Genomic DNA, 12369 nt, shown 5'->3' with positions numbered 1-12369 from the left:
GTAGTATTCTAGTGATAAATGCCATGTTGATTAGCAATAACGTATAAATATGTATCCTCATGACAGTACCTGAGCTTGAAGAACACAGATAAACCATCTACGTACATATTGACTTTGTGTTTCATCAGATAAAACATTTCTTTCTGCTTTTTACACAATAGATGGATTCCTACAACAAGAAAAGTTTTTGGATTAATTATGCCTGTAACTCTTGGAAATTTTGGTAGAAGGCATGTGAAAAAAATGTAGTTTCTACAAAAATTTAAAATTCTGTAGTTTGGACATCTTTTTATGTTTGTCCCTCTTTAACTCTTTTATTACATATAGCTGTCATTATAATACAACCTTTCAACTATTTCTGATAACTTGTGTGTGTGTGTGTGTGTGTGTGTGTGTGTTCACTGATGCACAGTTAACTGAGTTAAAACAACAGGGAGAAAATCATGTTTGTTTCATCCTCACAGATCACATCAGATCAGTCAGGAGGAAAGAAGAGTTTCTGTCCCACACATCTGTGTGCGTGTGTGTGTGTGTGTGTGTGTGTGTGTGCGTGTGTGTGTGCGTGTGTGTGTGTGTGTGTGTGTGTGTGTGGCTCAGATGTCCCAGTGTGCTTTAGTGAGCGTATTCCCCGAGGCGCTGCCTCTCTCTGTGGACACGAGGACTTGGTCGGCACTGACGTCTTGATGGGATCAGGGAATGTGCGCTGCACTTATTTCAGAGATGTACTGCAACACATACTTATAGTAGAACATACGGTTTCTACACCATGTCCAATAAAAGCATGGGAAGAAAACAACAGATCCACTTTCTTCACAATGTAACATGCAGTTTCATGTTTTAAGCAAAACTGACGATTTTAGAACCAATAAAAGATGAGGTGAGAAGTAAATTTTTGAACCAATTTAATATTTTATTATTTGCATGCTTTATACATTTTGTATATTAGAATTTAATATTCGATCTTTTAAGATAATGCCACAATTCGACCTTTCACAAAGTGATATCTAAATTAACTGGTTATACAGTTTTATAAGTTAAATCATATAGAAATGATTTACAATTTGAGGCTAGAACTTGGATGGAAAGAGATTCAATGCTTTTTGAAAAACAATACTTTTGAAAACCCTAATTATTATTATTATTATTATTTTAATTTTTACCAGTTTTTCATGCATAAACATGAGGAATGACAGGCAGACAGAAGGTTTTAGCAGTAAAAAGGCTGAAGTCAACAAGACCTCTGCAACAATGCAACTCCTATTCAAAATCAGTTTTTTAAGTCTGCTTTATAATCATATATATAAAAGCAACTGAGGTTTGTAGATGACAGATGTTACTATAGTACTTTGTGCTAAAATTTGAGAGCTGTAAACCACCACATTCGAGTCAGTTTGTGGGTGATCATCTGTGCAAGGTCTGTCTCTAAGCCTGCTCGGAAAGCACTTTGGAAAGCAACTGGTCTGAATGTTGGGTTCAAAATCAGAGCGGCCCCTTTGTGGAAAATTTCTTATCCAGCTTAATTTCATGGTTAAGTGCTCAGTTGGCTAAACTCATGCATTATGGCTGATAAGGTCAATAAAGGTGAATTAGAGATGAGCAATGTTTCAGACAGATAGAAACACCTTTTAACCACTAAAACTCACAGTTGGCACCAGTCTAATTGGTGCTATTTGAGTTTATTCACATTTGCAAACATGCCTTTAATGAAATTTCACACATGCCCGCTTTTAAACTGATTATGTTTACCAAATATATTTAACGTGCTTATGTTTTGCACCTTTAAAACACCTCTGTGCTGTGGCATTTTAGCAATTACTTTGGTTTTTAATGTTTCTCAAGACTATATTGGACAACGCTGCTCATTTTAAACCACTCTTTGGAGCCAAAAACAGTTTGTCAAACTCATGGCATATTCATGCTTTTTTAATGCTGTTCATTTACAGTAAGTCATGCGGTGAAATATAATACCAACATTTATATTTACATTCCTCTGAAATTTGTTAATAACTCTATTCTATTGTTTAAAGTGAAACAAAATATAAGCTGCATAAAAATGCAATCCAACGAAGGTGCACCAAAGGATGGCAGCCATGTGCAGACTGATCCTAATGCAAACAGCTATCTTATGAAGTCAGAAAGCCCATTATAAGTCAAGCTCCCAGACATAGACCTGGTCCTGCTCCACTTCAAGCTGTTATTTTAGTTGTAAATCTGCCTGATGTGCCCAAGGGGCATGACATTTTACCAAGAAGCCATTGAAATGTCATTATCTTGTTGCTCTGAGGTCTGAAACCTTTGTTTGTCACCTGTGAGACATGTGACTGGAACACCGTATTTAAATTTCAAATAATTCTGCTGTGGTTTCCGGGTGATGTCTGAACAATGAGCATTTGAGGAAGACATGCCACTGAGGCATAACTGAGCAAGACAGGAACACAATGACGGTTATGTTTCAAACAAGCCAAATCGCCATTAGACTTTCAAAAATTATCACATGACAGTATAAGGCAGGACATGGACCACTTTGTAGTAAATGAAAGACAGAAATCATAACATCCAATATGTCAGACATAGGAATGGAAGTCCTTTCAGTTAAAAAAAAGTTAAGTCTAGAATTTACTCCGTAATTAAGTAAACAGATCGCTTTACCAGGTGAGCTACTGAGTAAGTTTACTACGAAAGAAAACTCATACATATTATTATATGATGTAAATGCTAAAATATATTAGTTTATAACTCATACAATATGGAAAAGTGCATGGTTTTGAAGACTTACTTAGCAAGGAACTATATGGAAACAAGACTTTGAGAATCAATACTCTGCTCTTGTAATTATAATTCGTGTGAGAGGGTTGTTGGTGTTTTACTGCCACTGGTATTGAGCTGGAAATTGCTGGAAACTGCAGTGAATTGTATGTATAGGTGTGTTTAGGAGCTTTGCAAAAATGTAGATAGAGGCTTAAATCAATGAGTTATTTTTATTGCTGATTTAAAAAGCTTTTTGTTCTTTCCCAAGAAGAGAGGAGATGTGGCTCTTGGTAAAAAGTAAGCAAGCAGCTGCCCGGAAATGTTACCAAAAGGACGTATTTGCCTTATTACACACACATGCAAAGAGTACAAAAGGAAACTAAGTAGAAACTCACCAGCTGTAGCCAGGCGTTGGTTATTAATACCTGATTTTTTTCATCCTGTAGCAGTGAAAGGGAAGAGAAAAAGAGATTCAGTATCAAATGAGGACATAAATGAGGGATTACTATAATCCCAACCCTTTCTATGAACAAAGACTTTTTTCTTTTCTTTTTTTACCCTCTGTGTACCATTTGCTCTCTATCTGTCTCTTTCTCTCACACACTCAACCACAGACTTTGCCTTTTGGAGCATTTGAGATAAGGCCAGAAGAGACCAGCTATGACACCCAATGAATAGGAGCAATCTAACCTTGAAGCAGATTCACAATGTGACAATCACCATTACAATACAGATCTCGCAGTAAACCTCTTGGGCTTTAAAGCTTCACTTCGCCATGCATCGATCTGTGTGTGTGTGTGTGTTTACGTGAGCTCTAGAACATTCAGCTTTAAATGATCAAAGACTTTGGTTTCATTCTGAGAAGTGTCAGCTCACATTTCCTCACATTTCATTCAGTTTGGACCTGGAGTGATCCACAGTGTCATCAATTTACCATTTGATATTCTTGTTTCTGGCTTCAGCTATAGTTCAGTGAGTAACTGCCCAAACAAAAACAAAAAAAGCATCAACCCTGTTCTAAAGACACTATAATAGAATGAATACCATTTTTTAAAAGAAAAATGTTTAGGAATTGTAGGGAATGTTTCACTCACAAAAAAGTGGTTTTTATGTGCTAAATCAGAAAGTTAGCAGAATGTGTCTTCGGAAATGTGTGTAGACTTCAGTCAGTTTTTCTTTTTCATCCTAAAGTAATAAGTACTGATTATTTCACAGAAAACAATTATCTTTCAACATCTTTTATCATAAATCAGTGATTAGTGCATTTAAAGCTTAAGCTAATTGCCGCCAAATATATTGTAAACAGGAGTACTGTGCTTAATTTTCAGAAACACATGACACAGTATACAGTATATTACTGCATTTACGAATTCGACCTTCACGGCTAAGCTAATCTATTCATGCATATATGTGCCAGTACTCATAAATCACAGTTTCACACCCAAGTCTAACTGAAACCCACTGAAACATGAACACAGCTTCAGGCAGCTGCCAAATCTGAGCTTCAAATCATTTTGCTTGTCTAAAACAGATCAATAGAATGCTTTCTAAAGAAACCTTAAAATACTAAGAGTGCTGTAAATGTAATTCTGAACTAGAGAGTTATTAACTCTATACACAGATTTAAGTGATGAAGATGCATTTCATTGACTTGTATTTAAGTCACCTTTGTGAAAAAGAGACCACATTAAGAAACTTAATGATTACATTTGTAATGAAGTTGCAATTTATTATATTTAAATCATATCTGAGTCAATATATTTAATATATAATAAACTGCAACTTCATAAAAAATATAAATACAAAGAGTAAAATATATTAATTATAAATTAAAATGTATAAATAAATATAAATATGATACATTTAATATTGAATAACACACTAGAGTTTAAATAACCAAGCAGTAAAAAGTAAAACTCTTAATTAAAAGTGTTTTTAAAAGGTGTGCTAGGAAAGTGACATAAAAAAAAAAATTAAGCTTAAGAACACTACGAGTCCACATTCAATACAACTAAGCACACTTTTTTCACAAGGGAATTTGCTAATATCTCCATCACCTTAAAAAATTACCAGGATGTTACAGGATTTAAAAGTCATTTGCTACAGTAAAATGCTGTATTAAGATTATGATACAACCAATTACAAAAAAAAAACAGTTTATGTAGTTCTTGATTGTGGGGTAATAATGTGTTTGAATACCTTACTGCAGTAACAAGTGTTCCATTTGACTGGGAATTTGGACCTTATTTACATTTGATTAACTTTCTGCCAGCTAGTGTAAATTAGTAATTAATAATCTGCCAGCTAGTGTAATTAATTGTAAATGTTAGTGTAATTACAGACTAATTAGTTGCACTGTATGCTGCAAACTATAAGCTGTTAATCATAGTCACATCATTACTTGTACTTATGTGCAATTTTGTACTTTACAGTTCATGGGAAATGTTATTAAAATATTTATAATATATATATTTTTTCATAAATAATTAGGGATGAGCTATTTGTCTGAGGGGATGCTATCACCCGTTAACATGCGGTTATTAACTAGGCATACAAACTTGTTAGCATATTGCTGTGATCACTAATACACAGTTAATCTGCCAATTCACTAGAGCTCCCTGTAATGCACAGCTAATCACTGTGCACATGCTAAACATTAGTGTTTCATCACAGTCTCTTGCATACTGTAAACTGTTTGTATTTCGTTCATTCGTTATATCTGCATCTCCAGAAAGCAGACACATTTAAGATTAAGAGTTCATAAACTGCTTATTTAGTGCTGATTTTGCTCATCAACCCATTCAGACTGTATCACAGTCAGTGAGTCTGTCCACCACAACTCTGAGAATGAACACTTTTACAGTACATAGAGGAAATGAAGCACATGAAAACCTGCGGTAATGAGCATTGACTGACTATTGTGATCGCACGGAGATAAAAGGGCGTGTGAACGTTTTTGCTCGGTGAACCGATAAATTTAATCTTTCATATGGAAAACTGTGAAATGAGCATGCATTGCAGATGACAGGAGATTATCCGTAAGTATGGAGGCTCTTTAAATAGAGAATATAATAATAACTGTCACTTGAGGATGTGACTCTAGCAATATTCGCTTGATACGAGGAAGTGAACAGTGAAGCAGAACTATGAAGAATTGGAGCTACTATTCTAGGCCCTATCTATCTATACCCTCGCTCTCTCTATCTTTCTCACTCTTTACACCACAGTATGTGAGCAAAGCGTACATGATTTTTGCTTGGAGCGAGGAACATTTTGGAAGGCTTTGAGTTTTCTCACTCGTTCGAGGATTGTATTAATCATGACCATAACATGTTAGCAACCCATACTGTAGTACAATAGTAAGTGAGCAATACGAGGAAGTGAACTGTTGTACACTTTCTTAAACTGTGGTGTTAGTGACATAGAAATAAAAATATTGATATAATGTGTGTTTATAGATTTATGTTTATATGGATATATATGGATTCCTACTGGATTTCGCCTGCAAAAATGTAAAGGCAAAAACTGTTTTTGTCTAATTTAATGGATGAATGCAATGCTAAACACAAGGTTTGTGGAGATTTGAGATTTGTTGAGGAAGTAAATGAGATGTGCTGAAAAAAAATGTATGTTAATATATGGAATAAAATCTAAAGGAGGGTAATTTGTCTTCTCAGATGTGTAGTCAAATGAGTAAAGCAAAAAAATCAACAATGATTCCATAATAGATATAGAGAAAATGTAGAGAGGTATCAGTGCAAATGTGTGATATACAGTAGAGAAAACTTTTTCAGTAGAGAAAAGTTTTTTGTGTGTTTTTTTTTGTTTTTTTACCAGTGAGCAGGAAACAAGCTTGGAATGGGAAATGGAAAACCTGAAGTTGAATGATTACAGAATGCTTTGAGAATGAGAAATTGCAGTCACTGTCATGTACTGTAGTGCTCAGTCTCGAGTTCAAGATCTTATTCTTCTCATGGACTGGAAGTATTTAAATTCAATCTTGACTTGGATTTTAACAAGTTTGGAATCTGGCTTATTCCTTATACCAGTCAAAAAAGTCAATTAATTAATAGACCTGTGTTGAAAATAATGATAATAAACGTGAATGAACATCAGAAGGTATGTTGAAAGAAACAGGACAACTTAATAGTCCAATTTAATAGTTTGTGCTATGTATTTGACTTCTGATTAGCAATATATTGGTTTAGGTAGGTTGTATGGATTGCATTAATATTTATTGAGGAATGGAGATTATGAATATTACATTACTTTGTTATTTATGAATTAATATTGCAGTACTTTCTCAGAGAATCTGGTTTGCTCTGTGAACAAACTGAAATGTATATATATATATAGAGAAAGAGTGCATGCAAATGTTGACCGAATTTGTGGAAAAACTGTTTTATAGAAACTTCCACAGTTTTTCCATTTATAGAAAGGGACCCTGTTTGAAAATTAAACCCACTTCTGGTCTCGATCTCATCTTAGACTCGACCCAATCCTGGTCTCAGACTTGACTCGGACTCAACAAGTTTTTGGTCTTGGTCTGGACACAAATGAGCTTGTCTTAGCTACTGTATAACACTGGTACTAAATATGACCTGTGAACAGATTGGTCTTTCTCTGAAAAAAAAGAGTGGTGGTGAGAGAGACGGGACTGTACAGTATGGAGGCTGGAGGACAGCAGGATAGAGGTCACAGGTTCTCTGGGCAGATGGTGAGTGTGAGAGATTCCTGCCCTGAATTGAACCTGCCCTCATATACTGCTGTCTGCATTCCCAGAATTCACGTTAGATGTCTGCTGAACCATTATAAAGACATGTAAACACATACACATAGGGTCAAATCTAATACATGGTGTTTGCCCTCCACAAGACCTCTTTTAAAGGAAAGTTCCCGGTTGAGAACAAGTTAAACCTTAATATTAGTTGGTTATCACAGAAAATTAACTGAACCTGTCCCTTTGTCTAATTTTAATTTTATTTTTTTAGTAGCTTATAACTATGGATACAGTGATACTCTGACAACACAAGTAAACCGGGCCAGTGCTGCAGGAGGTATAAAAGTGGAAATGTGAACCTCATGTTTTTGTTAAAGCACTCACATGAATTATTCAGTAAAAAAGCTGTTTATGATTTGAGCTGTACATTTGCCTAAAGTCAGCATTTTTTTGAAGTGGGAAAACTATTCTATGTGGATGAACATATGCAAACTGTGTCTCCCATCGGATCTGATGTCTGACCGTACATTTGAATAAGATTGCATGCCAAAGTATTATTATATGTAACACAACATAGCGTCACGTTAGAAAGTGAATGTCGATTGGTTATTTTACTGGCTTCATGTCACAGTGGCTTGTCTTAAGAGGAAGTATGATATGGTGCCATAATCCATTTTAAAAAACATCAGCCACATGGAAAGACTTATTGGCCGATATTTAAAAAATACCAAATATCAACCGATATATCGGCTAAGGCGATATATCGTTTGACCACTAGTTATAGTTATAGTCACTGACTATAAACAGTACTGACTGTTTAACATATTTGAGTATATACAAATTATCGGCATTATGTGGTCGATTAACACTATTCACACACCCTCATGACAACATGGATAATGTTTAAATGTTGAAACAATGCTTATTTGAATATTAATTTGTCTGACACGCTGACCCAATAGGTTGATTGGGTAACACTTTAGTATAGGGTCTAATTCACACTAATAACTAGTTGCTTATTAGCATGTCTATTATTAACATATTGGCTCTTTATTAGTGCTTATAAAGTACATATAATGCATGACAGTTAATAGTGAGAATTGGATTGGGAATTGAACCCTAGAATAAAGTGTGACCGAAAAATCTTTTTTGAAAAGGAAAAATTGTGTTTCTGGTAAAACAATCAATGGTCACACTTTATTTTAGGGTCCAATTCTCACTATTAACTAACCATTAACTATGACTTTTGTCTCAATTAACTCCTTATTTGCTGCTTATTAATAGTTTATAAGGTAGTTGTTAAGTTTAGGGTATTGGGTAGGATTATGGATGTCATGCATTATATGTACTTTATAATCACTAATAAACAGCCAATATGTTAATAACAGACATGCTAATAAGCAACTAGTTATTAGTGTGAATTGGACCCTATACTAAAGTGTTACCGATTTTTCTATGGTAAACAAAACGGTCGTAGGGTCTGTCCACAGAGCTGAAAGAATATCAACCTTGAATTTGAACCTTTGTTATGTTTTCAATTCTAGATTATTAACTGTTTGGCTTCCACTCCCCTATCAAATTCCAAACTTCTGTATTGTCCTCTAAAACTACAGTCTGTTTCCAATTAAGCCACTTCTGATAAAGGAAAGTTTTCTTCCACATCAACTCTATTCTATGTTGCAATGTAATGGACAAATCAAACAGGCCTTTTCTAATGCCAAGGATTCTTCAGCTTTTGTTTCTCACAGTCCACCTATCCTCACACTCATATGGTGATGTAGAACGGTGTGGCAGCTGCCACCCCAAACCCCCTTAGCTGATTGAGAACAACTCATGCGTTCACAGTTTCACAGCATCCCAGTCATAGCCTATGGGCCTCCCGCCATCTGGGGTTGCACAAGAGCCATGCCACAGCAGCCATGATTGAACACACAGGATAAACAGATATTTCATAATTCACACACTGTGATGGGTGAATGGAGATAGATTTCAGCTGGGTGATGGGGCCTTTGGGACCGGAGAAATGGGAAAGTCAGGCATGCATACTTTTATTTTTTCATTTAAATTTTCTTCTCAAGTTTTTGTTTGCATAGGATATGGTTAAAATCTAAATTCAACAAAAAGCTTAAAATACATTTTGACAGTTTTCTATACAACATCTAGCAGGTTCAAAGAAATGATACTCTTTGACCTTCAAATCTTTTAAGTGATCTGCATACATATTTTATGCTCATCAGCTGTTTCACAGGATAATCTGTCATGCAAACGCATTGCACTCATGATGTACCCATATTCCAGGATGATAAAGTTAAACTGCATGCTGTTAAGTGAAATTCAAGACTCTTGTAAACGCAAGGATGGTGATAAATGCCTGCGATGGCCTCACAAATCAGCAGACCTAAACCTCATTAATCCTTTAGGGTAAAATCTAAAGTGCAGAGTATGTATGATTTCACTGATGTTGCAATATCAAACTGTGCATAGTTTTGGCCTAATGTACTAAGAAGCTCCAAGTGGATTAACCATATGTATACTGAAAATGCTTTCAGAAAGTTGGAGATGCAGCATAATGGGGAAAGACTGAACAAAAATAGTTCTGAAGATAAAAAGTACAGTGTCTACTAAATAATCTCTTTATATTAATTTATTTTACATATTTTTTGTCCACTTTATTCAATGCCTACATACTTACGTGATTAATATGCATAAACTGTCAAGAGCAACGGCTACTAAGCCAAAATGTTATTAATGTCTTATTAATGTTCCATGTTGTTTTTGTCATGCTCAGGGATTCCTGCTGAGAAGTGACACCAACATATGTATTCGTCTGGCATATAAAAGGGCGAAATAAAATGAAAAAGGAAAATGTGTCACACTGTCTTCAAAAAGACTTTGAGAAAAAATTAACTTTTCCCCTGGAGCTGGATGCACGAAGCTATTTCAAGGAAAAATAATCTTCTAAATGGCATTATATTGTCTAAAAATAAAAAGAGTTTTTATAATATTTTGTATTGCTCTTAACTTCCAATTTGTCTTTTATCCTATCTGTGCAATCTCCAAAGGTAAGATGTTATATGAATTTTAAGGGTTGCTTCAAAATAATTATTGTGATTATGCATGATGTAACTTGCTGAATTTTAAACTTTTTAAGTTCATCTATTATCTGGTAAGTTAAAGCTGTTTTGTTGTGTGATATTGGGGGGGGGGGCGATCTGTAGTTGGTTAAGGAAATCAAAGTTTTAACAATAAAGGCTTTTATTAAATTAAATGGTTCAATAAAACTTGGCAATAGGCCTTGGTTGCCTTCAGAAGTACATAAAAAATTGCCTACTTTCAGACAGTTAAAGCCACAAACACCTGAGATAAATTTTTGACATCCAACTAATTTTTTGTTTGATATTTTATTACAGAATGCATATATATAATGCATCACTATGTTTATATGTTGGGGTTGTAAACAAGAAATGCAAATTATGTAACCAACCAGCTTTGTCTGTGAAAAAGACTGTGGATTTTTACATCAAAGGCATTTTTAGTGCTTTTGCAAGAATGGCTGTAAATAATGTACATCTGTACCTATAGATACTATAATGGAATAATTTGAAAATAGATTGTTATAAATTTTATAAGGACATTTTTAAACTATTGTATTTTGCCTGTTCTGGAGTACAACTTGAATCCACATTTCAGTTCAAGACTTTTTAATTTGATTTTGATGGTGAACCATAGAACAATGACCTTCATCAGACTCCATATACAGACTTTTCAATCAAACTGAAATCAGTGGATGCTGTAGTAAAGGATGGATCCAGCTGCAAATCACCTCTGAAAACACTGGGAAGTGGAATATGCATGGTGTGATGAAGACTGCATGAAAGAGAAGCAGATGCAGACACTCACCACGTCTATGATCTGAAGCAGTGTGAGTCCCAGCTCCACCACTATAGGTGCAGAATCATTGAGCACAGGCCTTTCCAGTCTGTTATAGCTCTCCATCAACTCCTTATACAACTTCCGCTGATATTCCCCCTGTAACGAGTCTATAGAATGAAAGAAAGGAAGAGATTAAATGCCAATATTATTTACTGACTCTTGTGTAGTTCCAAAAATGCATGAGGACAAAAGACATTTTGAGTAATGTACTTATCACTCTTCCCCTGCAGTTATAATGACAATTTCAGAAATGAAGAATCATTAAAGTATTATAAGATGTTTCATATGATCTGTGCATTGATTAGAGCTCATAAGTAGCGATGTTGTATTTATGAATGAATTATTTTTAGCTGGATCTTTTCAAAGAGTCATTTTCTCTAGTTAAATTATATACCACAAGTGTTAAATTGCTCAAAAGAAGGCAAAAAGATCAGTGGATAACAATATAAACTTTGGACTGTTCTTCACACAAAGCTGTCATGTGACTCCTAAAAACAGCTCAAATACACGGACCACATTCATGATACTTTTATGATTCTTCGACAATAATTTGCATGGCCATTATAATTCTCCCTTTATGTGTCATAATGGTTTGGAACGAGTTTAAATAATGAAAGACTATTGTTAACTAATTCACAGACAGATGGTTCAGAGTTAAATTATGAATTAATCGATAGACGGATTTGATTTCCACATGCTCTGATAGGTGACTAGGAGACGGATACAATGTTGTCCTGTAGATAAAAACACATGAAGGAAACATTCTGAGAGAAGAAAAGAATGTGTAAACCTGCAGCTTATGAGCAGGATAAAATATTGATAACGAACACACACCTTCCAAAGATGTACTAAAGCTCCCTGACGGGATTTGCTCAAATGTAAAAATATAATGAGATGGAGAGATGAAACGGAAAGTTCCAGCAAAATAATGAATGACATGATATTAGCAGTCCGGGATAATTCAGTGT

The 12369-nt window shown here is 34.8% G+C and overlaps 1 protein-coding gene across 1 annotated transcript in view; it reads right to left on the bottom strand.

Moving 5' to 3' along the window:
- Positions 1-12369, bottom strand: part of LOC127958430 (neuronal acetylcholine receptor subunit alpha-7-like) — a 36734-nt gene that overhangs the window by 14781 nt on the left and 9584 nt on the right. Inside the window, exons 2-3 of the mRNA XM_052557332.1 lie at positions 11369-11508; positions 3144-3188 (exon numbers count right to left, since the gene is read on the bottom strand). Of these exons, the coding sequence (XP_052413292.1) occupies positions 3144-3188; positions 11369-11508 (185 nt within the window). The remainder of the gene's footprint in view (positions 1-3143; positions 3189-11368; positions 11509-12369) is intronic.

Source organism: Carassius gibelio, chromosome A1, assembly GCF_023724105.1.
Source record: "Carassius gibelio isolate Cgi1373 ecotype wild population from Czech Republic chromosome A1, carGib1.2-hapl.c, whole genome shotgun sequence".
In the NCBI taxonomy this organism is placed as follows: Eukaryota; Metazoa; Chordata; class Actinopteri; order Cypriniformes; family Cyprinidae; genus Carassius; species Carassius gibelio.
This window is presented reverse-complemented; position numbering and strand designations above follow the sequence as displayed.